The sequence below is a fragment of the Oncorhynchus nerka genome, linkage group LG11 (genome assembly GCF_034236695.1).
Source record: "Oncorhynchus nerka isolate Pitt River linkage group LG11, Oner_Uvic_2.0, whole genome shotgun sequence".
NCBI lineage: Eukaryota > Metazoa > Chordata > Actinopteri > Salmoniformes > Salmonidae > Oncorhynchus > Oncorhynchus nerka.
The window spans coordinates 68,459,975-68,475,709 of record NC_088406.1 but is presented as its reverse complement, the minus strand read 5'-3'; the positions used below and the strand labels follow the sequence as shown (position 1 = coordinate 68,475,709).

General features: G+C 41.9%; 1 protein-coding gene across 1 annotated transcript in view; it reads left to right on the top strand.

Moving 5' to 3' along the window:
• The first annotated feature begins 1,068 nt into the window (after window positions 1-1,068).
• The window catches only part of LOC115137565 (protein WWC2-like), a 51,133-nt gene continuing 36,466 nt past the window's right edge, over window positions 1,069-15,735 (top strand). The window contains 2 exon segments of the mRNA XM_065024892.1: window positions 1,069-1,534; window positions 14,680-14,789. Coding sequence (XP_064880964.1) covers window positions 1,401-1,534; window positions 14,680-14,789 — 244 coding nt within the window. The 5' untranslated portion in view covers window positions 1,069-1,400.

Below are 15,735 nucleotides of genomic sequence, written 5' to 3'. Positions count from 1 at the left end.
TCATATTGCCATGGACAGAAGTGAACAAAAAGGCAACAATTAGTTGAGAATGGTTGGGAAAAGTTTGAAAAAGAAAAGAACATCCACAGTCTCTGTATTCCTAGAAATAGATTCTCTCACTATAGTTCCTTTTGAAGGGGAGACGTTTTCCGATTATTTGTCCAGAAAATGTGTCAAATTGCATCCTAGCCCAAAGAGAACAGAAGAGCAATTGAAATTGTATGAATAAAACTGGTGTTTTTCCCCCTGGCCCAGAGTTCACTCAAGGCGATGTCTTGTAGCCTACGTACCCTGTAGTGTGACTCCATAATGCCTTGCAGGATTACAGCTGATGTTTAACCGCAGGAGTGAAGAGCAATGTGATTATTTCACTAGCCACAAAAACAATGGTGTTAGTCTGTTACTTTTATTATTGATCTATGCGTGAGAATCAGCAGGTCTCTAGATAATCACGTGTATATCTGTCACGGCTATATACAAAGCTGAAATATGCACTGATTCACCCATAACAGTCAGAAATAGATAGTATAATTATATAACATATGCTTTAATGCTGATATATGCTGAGTGTACAAAACATTAAGAACACCTTCCTAATATTGACCTGGTCAGTCTATGAAAGAGCACGTGTTCATGATGTTTTGTACACCCAGTGTATAGGTCTATAGGTTTATAAGATGCCCTTTACAAAAAGTTCAGGCACCACACCCTAATGGAGTCATTTCTCCCTCTTATTCTTATCACAATTACCTTTTACCAGTTCAGTATAGACACTAATAAAATACTTTTTTGTATTACAGCAATCACAGATTGTCCTTGTTGTTAAACTTTCTCTATTATTATGTTTAAGAATTATTTCCCCCAAGTTTATGTAGATATTGAATTATCTGAGGACGTATCATATTTTATCCCTGTCACTGTCCCATCAGCCTATATTTTGCAATGGTGCATATTTCACCATTCCAAAACTTTTTCTCCCAGTTCTTGCATAGAGCGACAGCGGCCGATAACACAACTATTTAACGCGGCGGTGCAACGTGTCCCGCTTGTCTGGAATGGGACCGTTGGTATGGGACCAAATACTTCGATTGAACCAGTGTAACAAGTCGACAACACACATATTCCACTGGTGATGTGTTGGAAAGGGTTAAGCCGCAGGAATGCAACACTCAGGAATGTGCATGCAAATAGATTTATGCTAATGATATGCTAATGTACCGTTTGCTGGGAACGGAGTCAAGTCTGTCTGTCCCGGTCTGTCCAGGCCTATGTGTTCAGCTAGGAACCCAAGATGGAGGACAGGGGAACGCAAAACATGGATCTTTACTGAGTTTTTCGTCGCTTTTTAGTATTCCACTGGATTTTTTTTTCTACCGTACTTATGGCGGAACTTATAGAAGATGAACATGCCTAGAAAGGGGAATGGCCAGCTGCCGTTACCCGACGGCTGGGAAGAAGCGAGGGACTTTGACGGCAAAGTGTTTTATATCGACCACAACACTAAACAAACAAGTTGGATAGACCCGAGGGACAGGTAACGAGCAAGAGTGGCTGTTTGCGAAATTTTGCGAAGTTGACAGGGGGCAGCGTTTGTAAACCGTTTATACAAACGTTTACGTATCGAAACAAAAGGGGTTCGAACAAGTGAATGCCTTGAACAGTAACGTTAACTGTTAACTATTACAGTACGTTAGCTATATGTATTATTATAGTGTGAAACTATCAACACGCCTTTGCTAAGTTAGCTAGCATAGCTATTGGTATTGCAAGAACGTGCAGAACGTGTCATTTGAACATATCTAACGTTAGCTATTGCAAAAACTGTGGTAACTGATAGCTAGTTGCATAGTTTATAGAAATAGAATTTCAGCTGGCTATGCCGGATGTAGGTAGCAGCTAGCTATAGTTTGCTAACTGGATAGCTAACTTTCTCATGCCATGGTTTGGAATAAATTCCTTACGATGCTAACTTTAGCTAGCTAACTGTTTCACAATTTCAATGAGGATTCAACAAGTCATAGCTAGCTTACGTAGCTAGCACCATTATTCTTATGAGCTAGCAAGCTATCAAACCAACGTGCTCATTTTATGCAACTACAGCAAACTCGTGAGCTCTGTTGTTGCTGAGATTCTAGAACTTCTGGGTATGATTCCAACAGAGAAGCAAATAGGTACCAAATAAAAGCAATACTAAAGTTATTACAGTAAAATAAGCTATAACGTTACATCCATTATCCCAGAGAAGCAAATATGTACAAAATAAAAGCAATACTAAAGTTATTACAGTAAAATAAGATATTTCATTACAGATGGCTATACTTACGATTTAGTGGTCTATGAAAAAGGCAATTAAAATGCTAAGCAGAAACGCTAGTGAAGACAGTGGAGTCTCCTGCAGTCTCTGAAAGGACCCTGATAATTCATCACTCACTCTGAAATGGTCAAATCTATGGCACTTTTTTTTTAAAGCTTCAGCTTCCCTAAGTTACCATTTTGGCTTTCGTAAATGTTTCATTAAATTGTCATGAAAATTATGGGAATCTGAGATCCACCAAGTTTAGGGGCTCCCAAGTGGCGCAGCTGTCTAATGCACTGCATCGCAGTGCTAGAGGCATCACTACAGACCCTGGTTAGATTCAGGCTGTATCACAACCGGCCGTGATTGGCCCAGCATCGCCCGGGTTAGGGTTTGGACTGGGTAGGCCATCATTGTATATAAGAAGTTGTTCTTAAGCCTAGTTAAATCAAATGAAACGTTTCCTCTGGAGAAGTGAAGGCCTCTGGTGCAGATGTATGTTAACTCCTATGATCAAGTCTGCTCTAGCCCACTAATCAATGATGTGCTGTGCCTTGGTATTGGATCAATAAAAAAACATTTAACACGTAAAACACAATCATCTTAAACTGTAGCATATTTGATTGCCATATTATTAAGGGCTAATTTCATGGGGAGGAAGAAACCTAACAGCCCATTGCTTTGAATAATAGGCTAATTCTGTACATTAGCCGGTATTGACACGCACGCTTAATTCAATTGAGGTCTTTCTTACCAGGGTTTTATTACATAGGGTTCACCACATGCCACTTACGACAAACCATTAAGCTCTAATTATGAGGATAATTCGTCTGAAAGTCCGGCCGTAATGGAAGGATAATGCCTAGCTGCCCTATGGAATTGCGGGATTCGTTAATGCTAATTTAGTTGTACGTTACAGTGTTGAGTCATGCATAGATAGAACATGGGTAGCTTGATTAAACACTCAATGACTGAACAATTCTAGTCATTAGCCTAAGTTCTATCATTTAAATCAACTTGCTTCATATCAATCGCAACAGTAGTCCTATATTGTTGTCATATTAACGCCTCATATGTATGTCAGATGTGTGTTGCTGATTGAAACCTGAAGAGTTGAAAGAGAAGGTCATGTGACACTGTGCTGAAAACGGATGTTCCAGTCTGTGCTCACTCAGACCCCCCTAAGCTGAACGAGCAAGGGTATAATTGAAGCCAAATGCTGCTATAATGTGTCTTAATGCCTTATACTGTTAGAAAACTGCTAGCCTATAATAGGTGGCATGCCAGCCATTCCTATGAGACCACCACCAGGCATTGTGAATGATATTCATCAAGTTGCTCCCACTTAGAAACAAGCCAAATCATCATTATCCACGGTTCCCTCCCTCCACCTGAACTGCGTCTAGATTCTACACATTCTAGAATGATATGAACTTCCTAGAATGATAGGCTAATACTTATAATTCTAGAACAGTGTTAATCGGCAAGAACGCTAGGATGCCGTGTCAGGGTGGAAGGGAATCATACTCAGCCCCTTTTCACAATCTCAATCTTGGCCCAGGTTCAGAAATGCTAACGGTATTTACGACCCAAAGGACCTTACCGTGATATGTTCAGAGGGGAATAAATCATATATTGTAAAACCATATTTGACCCATGGGGGTATGTAGGTCTACTATTAGGCTACTATTGGTCCTGGCCCTATATTGTCTGTCGATACATTGTTGTGAAGAACATAAATGTTATAAAGATTGTGTGTTCTGAGATAAGAGGGTTCGCTTGATTAATTACCGGCGGCCGTAGCTTTGGCGGCATGCCCTGCTCTTTCCAACTCTGCTACACCTCACAGTCCTGTTCAGGAGAGAAGTTGCAGGTAGGCACAGATCTAGGATCAGCTTACTCATCCGACCTACTATGCATTTTGAGATAGTGATGCACCGATATGACATTTTTGGCCGATACCGGTATCCAATATTTTCCTTGCCATCCAAAAAACGATAACGATAACCGATATTAAAAATGTAGGTGTCCTTTTAAGCATTCTAGTACAGTCAAATAGTTAACACACATGGACGCAGCGGTCTAATGCACTGCATCTCAGTGCAAGAAGCGTCACTATAGTCCCTGGTTTGACTCCAGGCTGTATCACATCCGGCCGTGACTGGGAGTCCCATAGGGCGGCGCACAATTGGCCCAGCGTCGTCTGGGTTTGGCCGGGGTAGGCCTTCGTTGTAAATAAGATTTTTTTCTTAACTGACTTGTCTAGTTAATAAAGGTTACACACACTCACACACACCACACTGATCAAAAAGTTATTTTGTTGGCATTTATGTATGTCCCCATTACCAGTAAAGCATAATCAAAACATATTTCTTTCACTTACTTGCTGTGCTGTTTCATTGTTCATTTGTTCAGTCGTTTCATTTTCAACCAGGATTTCTGTGGAATACCGTTTGGGTCTTTGCATGTCAAAAAAGATACACGTCAAATAACACTATTTGATGTGCCAAATAAGCTTGTTGACCAATCAGGACCTGATTATGACTGCACGTCGCATAATAATTTAATGCGTTCATACATTTTTTATGTAGTTATTACTCATTGATAACACTGTCACTCGTATATCATATGACACAACGATTCATCGATACGTATGCTATGATGCTGGTAAAGTTGTCTCGCTCACCTACAGTGCTGGTCATAAAAAAAGCTAGCTAGTTCATGGATCCAAACAATGTTCTTCCCCAAAAACATAGCAAAACGACATAATCTGTTTCAGTAGCTATTTGATTAATGGTGGCCGGACCCATCTATATGAAGCTAGCCACAATAAGGATTAGCCATAATAGTGGATTTTGCCTTCAAAATAAAAGAATGTCATTGACAGTGATGCAAATGCATACAAATAGTAGAATTATGCCGTAATTGAATAGATCATCCTAAACTAGGCTGGAATGTTGTTATATGAAATCAACAAAAGACAATCATTTGTTAATTTGACAAAAAATCTGTTGAAATCACACTGGATGTATTATACTTGGGGAGGCAGGTAGCCTAGTGGTTAGAGTGTTGGTCCACTAACCAAAAGGTTGCTAGATCAAATCCCTGACCTGACAAGGTACAAATCTGTTCCTCTGCCACTGAACAAGGCAGTTAACCCGCTGTTCCTGGGCTGTCATTGTAAATAAGAATTTGTTCTTAACTTACTTGCCTGGTTAAATAAGTACTTTAGAATTGCATTGGGGGCATACTTATTTCACTCTATGGATTGTGGATCAATGACATGGTGTATCAGTCTACTCAGTGACACCCAGAGAACGTTAGCATCGTAGTTCTTATTGCGGGACTCTGAAACAACTGTGAATTGAGCCACATTTATTGTCAACCTATGTGTATTCAACACTATTCCAGGGGGAAAACAATACTGCGTGGATGTTTTGGATTCTGATAATTCTGAGGGGGATGTTGGGAAAAAATATATTGGTTATTGAGTAGACTGTTACCCCATTTCATTGATCCCAATCCTTAGGTAAAGCTGTACAGTGCCATATGAATTGGGAGGTGATTTCACGCGATAAGAGCTACAACGCTAATATTTGCGTAAACTCTTCACAGTTGTGTTCTGTGGGTGTCACCGAGTCGACTGATATCCCATTTCATTGCTTCACATTCCAACCTTGTTTAACATGATCTAGTCTAAATATGACATGATTCCACTAATTGTAACCTTTTGCATCAAAGTGGTACTATTATTTTGAAGGCAAACCGCAAATTTCACTATGGTGGCTAATTCTTATTGTGGATAGCTTCACAACACAACCTGGTCAGGTCGAGCCTCACAAGCCAGGTGAAGCTAGCTGGATGCTTATGACGTTAGCTTTGTGCAACAGGTTTAAGTAGCTGGCTAGCTATTTATTTTCATGAACTGAAGTTCAATTTCAGTAGGCGAACAACAAGTGGCTATCTAGCTAATACTTACTCACAAGGATTCCTAAATCATTGCTAAGAATAGTGAAAATGACTGCAGTTTCTACTGGTCATAGTTTTCAGGCTGGTTGTATTGGTGCTAGCTAGGTACCAAGCTAAATCTAGCTAGCTACCCCAGAAGATGCGGTCAAACAAATAATGCTTTATTACCAACGTGGTATTGTAAACACATCGTTCCTGGCGCCGGTGTTTGCTTGTACAGATTTGACAGTGCTACTGATAGTAGTGGTGGCACTTTGCTTGCACATGCAAATTCAGAACACACAACATTCTATAATAGAACTGTGTTATTTAACGTGTCAAATTAAAAGCTTATTTAACGCGTCAAATAGTGTTATTTGACGTGTATCTTTTTTGACACGCAAAGACCCAAACGGCGTTCCATAGTATGTCATGAAGCTTTCAAATGACTGTTCAATGTGTTGACTACTCGATCCACACTGCAGACATTGTGGGCTAGGTTAGGAATGCTGTGTTGTAGGTGTAGTGCAACATTTTATGTGGCGTCATTAAGTCATTTACCTACGTTATATAGGTACAAAGTTAGTTCAGGGCCTGTATTAAAAAATATTCTCATGTTAGCAGTGCTGAACCAGGATCAGTTTAGCCTTTTAGATCATAATCAATAAGATTACATGGACAGAGTGGACCTGTTCCTAGATCAGTAGTCCTACTCTGAGACTCTATGAATATGGGCCTAGGAGAGATTGTGCTGTCTGGCTTGTAGGGCTGGGAATTGCCAGGGACCTCAAGATATGATATTATCAGGATAGTTAGATGTCGATAACATATGTATTGAGATTCTATATGTACTACGATTTGATTCTGTGATTTAATTTTGATTTGATTTTCCAAACATATTGCTCACTATATGTCTGCTGCAGAGAGACAAGAGAGACCATGAGAAAACGAGTTTTCGTCAGTCAGGGAAATAAAAGTGCTCAACATGTTGGCTCACTGTTTAAAAAGAAGTTGGAGAACAAGCTATAGGATGAAAAATACTGGAATTCTGATGAAAAATACTGGAATTCTGGTGCAGGTACAGATGACTTAGAGTCAAATATCAATATAATATCATCCCAAAGTAATATTGTGATGTGTAACTGTATCGACCCCTCCCTCCATCACTACTGGCTGGTAGGAATCTAATGCCACTGTAGGCCTATGTACTTAATGGTGTTAATTGCGACCGCTTGTTGACGGCTTGGAAACATTAGAGCGTTTGCCATTTGACTGCACAATGCAAGGACGGCGACTTGATGCATTTTGCTGACATGTTCTATGATTTCCATCATATTGTTTGGTTTGGTTGCGTGTAGGGTTGCAAAGGGTCAGAAACTTTCCGTAAAATTTCCAGAATTTTTCCATGGGAATTTAAGCGTAGCCTAGTGGTTAGAGCGTTGGACTAGTAACCGGAAGGTTGCGAGTTCAAACCCCCGAGCTGACAAGGTACAAATCTGTCGTTCTGCCCCTGAACAGGCAGTTAACCCACTGTTCCCAGGTCATCATTGAAAATAAGAATGTGTTCTTAACTGACTTGCCTGGTTAAATAAAGGTCAAATTAAATAAAAAAATTAAAGCCCGGGAATTTTGCTTAAGTTCATCAATAAAGTTAGTTTATCACAGTGAACCTTTTTTTTGTGGGATAACACATAAGGCAATTCTAGGTCTTGTGGCATATTTTGGTTAAACTATCCCCAATTCAATGGAATTGCAACCCTCTGCATGCACAGTGCACGCTTCCATTACATGTACAGCTGATTCTCAAGATCTTGCACACTAATTAAACGCTATTGTGCCCACACTACTACACTATCTGAGCCAAGGACTGGTAAGTTTTGATTACAATACTGGGTGGGGTGAATATTTTATGACATACATTATTTTTTGTTAACTAGTAAAGAGTAGCCTACAGCAAAGTGTGTTTAAATAATTTCTAACTTGTTAACAATTTCTGCTAGTTAGTTTTTGCTACCATGTGGGTTTTAGCTTGCTTGAGCCTGCTACCTGAGGAGTGTTAATTCACCTGTTTCCATATATGTTTCATTTGAAAACATTTATCTTACAAAGGAGTTGTTTAATCTAACTGCTTAACTATTTATCTGTACATGGAATTGTATTTTTTTACTAATTGTTTTCTAATCTTTACAGGAAAATGCCACGGGCACTATCTGATGTGTGAAGACATTTCACTGCAGCTAATGTAGAAGGAAAAGCTGTGTACATTTACAAATACTGTGCCAAATCATATGTGAAGAATGCAACAAAGATGATGAATCATCTGGCCAAGTGCATAAAGTTCCCTCAGGGCTCACAACAAGCAACCTCTGACAAAAGTCCTTCTACTTCTATTTGAGGTGAAAATGATGAATCAGACACCTTATCGATAGCAACAGCTCATGGTCCTGCTGGAATCAGAAGTTTTTTTGACTCAATGGAGGAACGTAGTCAGAGAAATGCTGATGAATGTCTTGCTCGAGCTGTGTATGCAGCTGGTTCACCTCTGATACTCACAGGCAATGTGTATTGGAAGAGATTTCTGAATGTTTTTCGTCCAGCATACACCCCTCCAACCAGACATTCTATATCTACTAATTTGCTGGATGCAGAGTTCAACAGAGTTCAAGGGAAGGTTAACCAAATCATAGAGAAAGAAGAATGTATTGCAATCATCTCTGATGGGTGGTCGAATGTTCGTGGGCAAGGAAGATGACCAAATACTTATTTTCCACCATAATTTGCAAATAAATTCATTAAAAATCCTACAATGTGATTTTCTGGATTTTTTTAAGTGTACCTATGATGAAAATTACAGGCCTCTCTCATATTTTTAAGTGGGAGAACTTGCACAATTGGTGGCTGACTAAATACTTTTTTGCCCCACTGTATGTGACGGGTCATCAAGTTATGGCAGCAATCTACCTCACCAAGCAAAGTGAGAAGAATAAGAGCACCGCATTGAAGATGCCCAGCAACACCTGTTGGAGTGGCGTTGTCATCATTTTTGACAGTCTTCTGGAGGGGAAGGAGTCTCTCCAAGAAATAGCCATATCACTGTCTGCCGATATGGACAACCCCATAAAGAGTATCCCCCTGGATGATGTATTTTGGGAGAGAGTGGTAAAGCAGCCTGAAACTCCTGAAACCTATAGCATTTGCCATTGCACAGATTGAGGGAGACAATGCCATTCTGTCTGATGTTCAGACTCTGCTTGCAGATGTAAGATAATAAATCTGTACTGCCCTGCCCACTTCACTGTTGCTCCAAGCAGAGGAAACTGCAGTTCTGAAATACATCAAAAAGCGTGAAGACTTCTACCTGAAGCCCATACACGCCGCAGCGTACATGTTGGACCCAAGTATGCTGGCAAGAGCATCCTGTCTGGTGCAGAGATCAACAAGGCCTATGGTGTTATCAGTACCGTGTCTCGCCACCTTGGCCTGGACGAGGGCAAGGTTCTTGGCAGTCTGGTGAAGTACACTTCCAAGCAAGGGCTTTGGGATGGAAATTCAATATGGCTGTCATGCCAACATATCTCATCAGCCACCTGGGGGAGGAGACTTTGTGGATCTGAGGCTCTTTCCCCTGTTGCCTCCATCATCCTCCAAATCCCACCAACATCATCCACCTCAGAGAGTAACTGGTCCTTGTTTGGGAACATACACACCAAAGCACGCAACAGGCTGACCAATACAAGGGTTGAATAATTGGTGGCCATCCAGGCAAATATGAGGCTTTTTGAGCCTGACAACGTGCCATCCTCAACAAGGTTGGAAAGTGACAGTGAAGATGAGGCCTCAGAGTCCGATGTTCAGGAGGTGGACATCCAGGGAGAACACATGGAAGCTTGAGAGGAAGACAACCAAAGCTTTAGTTTCTAGACTATCATTTAACAGATGTATGTTGAAAATGTTTTTGGGAGATTCAATGGATCATTCAATATTCCCTTTCTTTTGTTGTTCAGTGAAATCATCCCATGTGAAGAGTCAACTCATTTAATTAAAGTACAATTCGTAACTAAATGTCTATCGGAAGGATTTAATCATTTGCAATTATGTCTACTGATGATAAGGTAAAATGTTTCTGTCTCCATATGATATGTTAAATATATCTAATGCAAAAAAACCTCTACATTTAAATGGTATTATTATTAATTTGCATATTTCCATGAATTCCCATATATTGCCATTAATTCCCATATATTCCCGTTAATTGCCACGGAAAGTTTCCACCTCTGAATATTCCCCAAAATGTGCAACCCTAGTTGCGAGGTACCGGTTCAGTGCATCATAATAACCATGACGTGATGGATAGATGGAACAGAGACATGCATAGTGTGCCACAAAGAATAACTCACTTCATCCATATAATTTGTCCAGAAATGATTCTCCATTGACATAGGATGGAACTTTTTGTGTATGGGAATTGGGAAAACTCCCATTGCCAGATAGCAACAGGTGTTTCATATTTACAAATGATTCACCCCTGTACTCTGGTATTATGAAGTAAAGTTGGAAAGCACGAACCCTGTCAACGCAATATCCCCCAATTCATCGCACAAGGATGCGTTTTGAAAAGATTTTGGTGTGGGTGTGTTATACTTGGAATCCAAGTGGACCCTCCCACCTTTAGCATAGCACCCCGCCAAGACTGTCTCATGCTTCATCTGCACGTCATCCCCTCTCATCCCTATGGTTACAGTCAGGCCAGGGACTAGACCTGTTCTGTTCAGTCAAGCAGAGGGGACCCTGGCTGTCCAGTGGAGGAATACACATTTTTGGCAGAAAAAAAGGAATCCCTCTTTTTTCCCCAACCTTTCTCCCTTGCTTTCCCTCGCCTCTCAAATTCACATTTAAAATGAGCGTCATTGGCAACGGCCTAACTGACAGGAGTGATTTAACGTTGTGAAAACAATGTAGGTTCTACAATATGGTTGACAAATTATTTCAATCTCTCTCGCTCTCCATCCTTCTCTCTTCTTTCTCACTCCCCCTCTCACTCTTCCCCCTCTGCCTCCCCCTTTCTATTTCCCTCCTTCTTTCGCTCTCCTCCCCCTGACGTCTGACAGGCCCAGCCATCCAGATCTCGGATTTATGAGAGGGGCTGAGAATAAGAGGCAGTGTCAGAGTGCTGCACCACATTCCTGAGCCCTCCCTCCCTCCCTCCCTGTCTAAATCCCCCAGAAAATAGAGAAATGTAAATGCCTCCCTCCTCACTGCTCCAGACCCAAAACTGTTTATTTCCAGAAGAGGAGGCATAGATAAGACTCCAGCCCAGGTTTCTCCCCTCCCATACACACACACACACACACACAGTCCCGCGTACACATGCAGACACACACGCACAAATTCTCTTGGCCCTCTCAGTTTGGAGCTTGACCCGTTTAATTGGGGCGAATTTGTAAAAGCATGGCCTCTGCCACAAAAGTCTTCCCTCCCGCTCTTTTTTCTTCTTTACTTTTTTTGGCGCTTTGTATGACGTGGTTGGCACGGTAGGGGGGAAAGAGACAGGAGAAGACCGATAATAAAAGAAGTGATGTAAATCGTGGCTTTTCACAGCTGCTGGCGTCTGTGCTTGAGTCTGAACGAGAGGGAGAAGGGAGAGGAAAGGGGAAATAGAGGGACGACAAAAACAAGAGTGTGTGGTAGCCTTGGAGACCAGAAAACATGGCCGCGTCCTGTAATGTGCGCCACACATGGCCGTCCACAGGCCACGGTTTCCTGCTCCTCCACTGGCCGGCCAACATATTCCTAGGGGCTATGCTGAATGCTTTCAATGTGTCTCTATCTAGTAGCCTGCCACTGTATGTTTTCACTTGTATTCAGCTAACCATGGATGTAGCGTTCAGTTGAATTAGGTGTCAGTGCTGGGCTGGAACAAAAGCCTGCTCGCCTGTCACGCCTCTTCTGTAGAGCATCTCTTGACACAGAGGTCAGCACTCTAGTGTGAAAGTGAATTTCAACAAAGTAGGCCCGTCTCACCAGACGTAGCAACTAGTTTGTATTGTTGTGGTCTGATAGGCTAATTGCTTAGGTGCAAAATTAGCTTTGGCCAGAAAACAAAGCCCCAACTCACATTGTTTACATTGTTAGGACGGTTACAGCTTGTTTCTCACATCCATTCAACCCTTCAACAATCAGCCTGTTCTGTTCTGGAGATGCTGTCAGAGACAGTGACTAATGGGAGTCTCTTTTAGTCTCTTTATGTCCCCTCAGCCGACCGCTGTGGTGAGAAATAGGCCCAGGCCTAAAGACATTGGATCATTGTTACCATGACGACAGTGTACCGTCCAATCATCCCATCCCACCTCCCCTGTTGTCTTCCTCTTATCTCTCCCTCACATATCTCCTCTTCACACACACGCACACCCACACCTCTCTGTAGTGGTGATGTTTGGCTCCTCTTCTGTTGGTCGGGACGCATCAAAAGGTGCTAGTCAGTCAGATATCTTATCTCAGCCACAGCAACAAGCTCCAGTCCAGGTCTTTGTGTCCCACTGCTGACTGTGTGGCTGGGAACCTTAATGATTTGTCCTCAGATGTGTGAAGGGCCAGATTTAACACTTTTCTCTCTTTTGGACATGACGTCATTTGTAGCAGTCTTGGTTATTGTGCAGGGGAAGGAGGTGCCCCGAGGTGATGTATGGGGCTGATGAAGGTGTTGGGCTGGCCATTTGTGTGTGTGTGTGTGTGAGAGAGAGAGAGGGTTCAGAGCATGAATGTGTGACATGGCAGTTGGGTGAGGTGAGGACATGTCATTGCGGGGTGGGTAGCCAAGGTGTGAGTGAGTTATCAATTTCTGGAATGTGGTACACACACACACTGAGGGGCAGACTACTAGTCAGAAGATTTCTCAATAGTCACGCCATAGTGGAGAGGGAGGAGGGCGGTCCCTGTCCTGTCACTTCAGCACGGTCTCTATTTTCACATTGCTTAGTGTTGCTGCTGACCTGACTGAGTGTTGTATGAGGACATTTCTCGGTGATGGGCCTGTGTCCAAACAGTAAAGTGTTGGTTTGATCAGTGTGATGTTAGTGATTGGTCTACTGACAATGTAGAGGTTTTTAGCTTTTCAAACGCTTGGTTCATGCATTCGTTCTTCAGTTGAACAGCCACTCTGATGCTAAACTGATAGCATAGTAATAACTGTAGATAATAGTCATGGTAGGCCAATACCTATAGTAGGACAGTGCGAGGACAGCAGACCAGTCCAGAGACTCGCTTCTGAGTTCAAAGGTCGTCGGTGGTGTACGGAGTGCGATAGTCGGCCGACCCAGCCGAGGGGGCATACCAGGAATACCGCCTGTCTAATTTTTAACGTTTACAGCCGAGGGAGCGTGCATACCAGACTGACAGCCGCCCAGGCCAAGAGAGTTGGCCTGTGTGTGTGTGTGCACCTGTTTGTTAGCATTAGCGTTTGTGTGTCTTAGAGTGCACTGAATAAACACAGTGAAGTACGCCGGGCGGCATGCTGGCTTGGCTTAAACTGCTACGTTAATACCCATTGCCCACATTCTTAGACTTATTCAATATAGATTCTGTCCCAGTTTCTCAAACATTTTTTGGAGTTTCAAAGATACAACACAATCTTCCAAAACCGCTCTCTCCCTCTCACTCCTACACCCGTTCTCCACCTCCATCTTGTCATGACCCAGTGAACTTGGTTGTCTCTCGTCTACTGTCTACATGGGCCAAGTCATCCAAAATACCAGTAGAAAGGAGAGCGGGAACAATGTTCAGGCAGCCACCCAGCCAGTCCTTGGGCAACGCATCTCAAATAGATGGAACAGTGGTTTAGTGTCCCTTCTCTCTCCCTGTCTAGCCAGACTTCCCCCAGCCCACAGCCAGCCACACTGAGCTGAGTGAGTGGTACCACGATGCCAGTTTTAGACTTTGGTCCCTCAGGAATGTGTCACTGTTACTGCTGGATGCTCCAGTGGTGTTGTTGTTGTTTAGTGGCTTGTCTTTCTGAACTCTAGTTTCTAAGGTCACTAGGTCTTTCACATGGAACGTTCTAGACAGTCAATGGCCTCTGACGGAGGTCACTATAAACCAGCGTTGTAGTAATGGATGATTCCTTTATGGCTTTTCTTTTTACTCGTCTTTTTATATGAATGAACCACCTTATGTAGTTTATATATTGGTTACGATATGCACTAGCTTTACGCTTCTGTGTACAGATACTGTATGCTTCTGTGTACAGATACTGTATGCTTCTGTGTACAGATACTGTATGCTTCTGTGTACAGAAACTGTATGCTTCTGTGTACAGAAACTGTATGTTTCTGTGTACAGATACTGTATGTTTCTGTGTACAGATACTGTATGTTTCTGTGTACAGATACTGTATGTTTCTGTGTACAGATACTGTATGTTTCTCTCTCTTTCTCTCTCAGGTTGACGAAGCCCCTGTCGTTTGCGGACTGTGTGGGAGACGAGTTACCGTGGGGATGGGAGGCCTCATACGACCCTCAGATTGGCATCTACTACATCGACCACATCAACAGTAAGTTGACAGGTTTACCTCAGTGTTACCTCAGTAACATTATGTCTGTGCCAAAACCATATGGGCCTTCCACCCGGGCAATCACTGTTCTGTCCATCCTAAACAAAGGACCCCAGGCTGTTACATCCAAGATTACATCTCAGATGTTTGGGCTATTTCCCGACACTGGATTTGATTTTCTCAAACACAACACAGAGAAATGAGTAGAACGGCAGAAACTGTAAGGATGTCGATTTATTTTGGTTTTCTTTCTCTGAATTACCTATTGGTATTTAGGAACTGAAAATCACTGGAACTTATTGTATTATTTATAGTCAGAGCGCCATGTTGTTTGATATTGATGAGACGTATGATCATTCGCCAAGTGTCTCCGTCGAATGATGAATGTATTATTTGTATTGACTGAACTTTGAGAAATAATCGAGTTAAAGTCGAGTCAAAATCCTTACTGTGGCCAAAATCTTTACCCGGCCCTTTCTTTGCTCGGTAGTCTTTAGCTGAGTTTTACGCTTTTCATTTGTCAAGAGTTTTCAGTTGTGAAAACCTGTTTTCTAACTGATATGGGCTAAATAACACTAATCTGATGATATCCAGAGATATTATGAGTGTGGTGGTTGACTGCCAGCAGTCTTATCAGTGACATTAAGTAAGCATGTTAAAGCCGAAAACATGTTGCAAACTCACAGATGTCATTTTTGGAAGTGTCAGGCCAAGACAATAAGCTATGTTGAATTTATCAAAATTGTCAGCAGATTGATCTTGATATTAATATTGTCACGGAATTTTTCATATGAATTGTACATATTGATATGGTATTCCCTCACCTTTGCAACTTATTATGCCACATCATTTCCAGGAATCAGAATAGGCAAACAGAAGAAAAACTGAATACGGAGAGAGAGAGGGAGGGAGAGGGAGAGAAAAGTTTTCAAACTCATCTCCACTA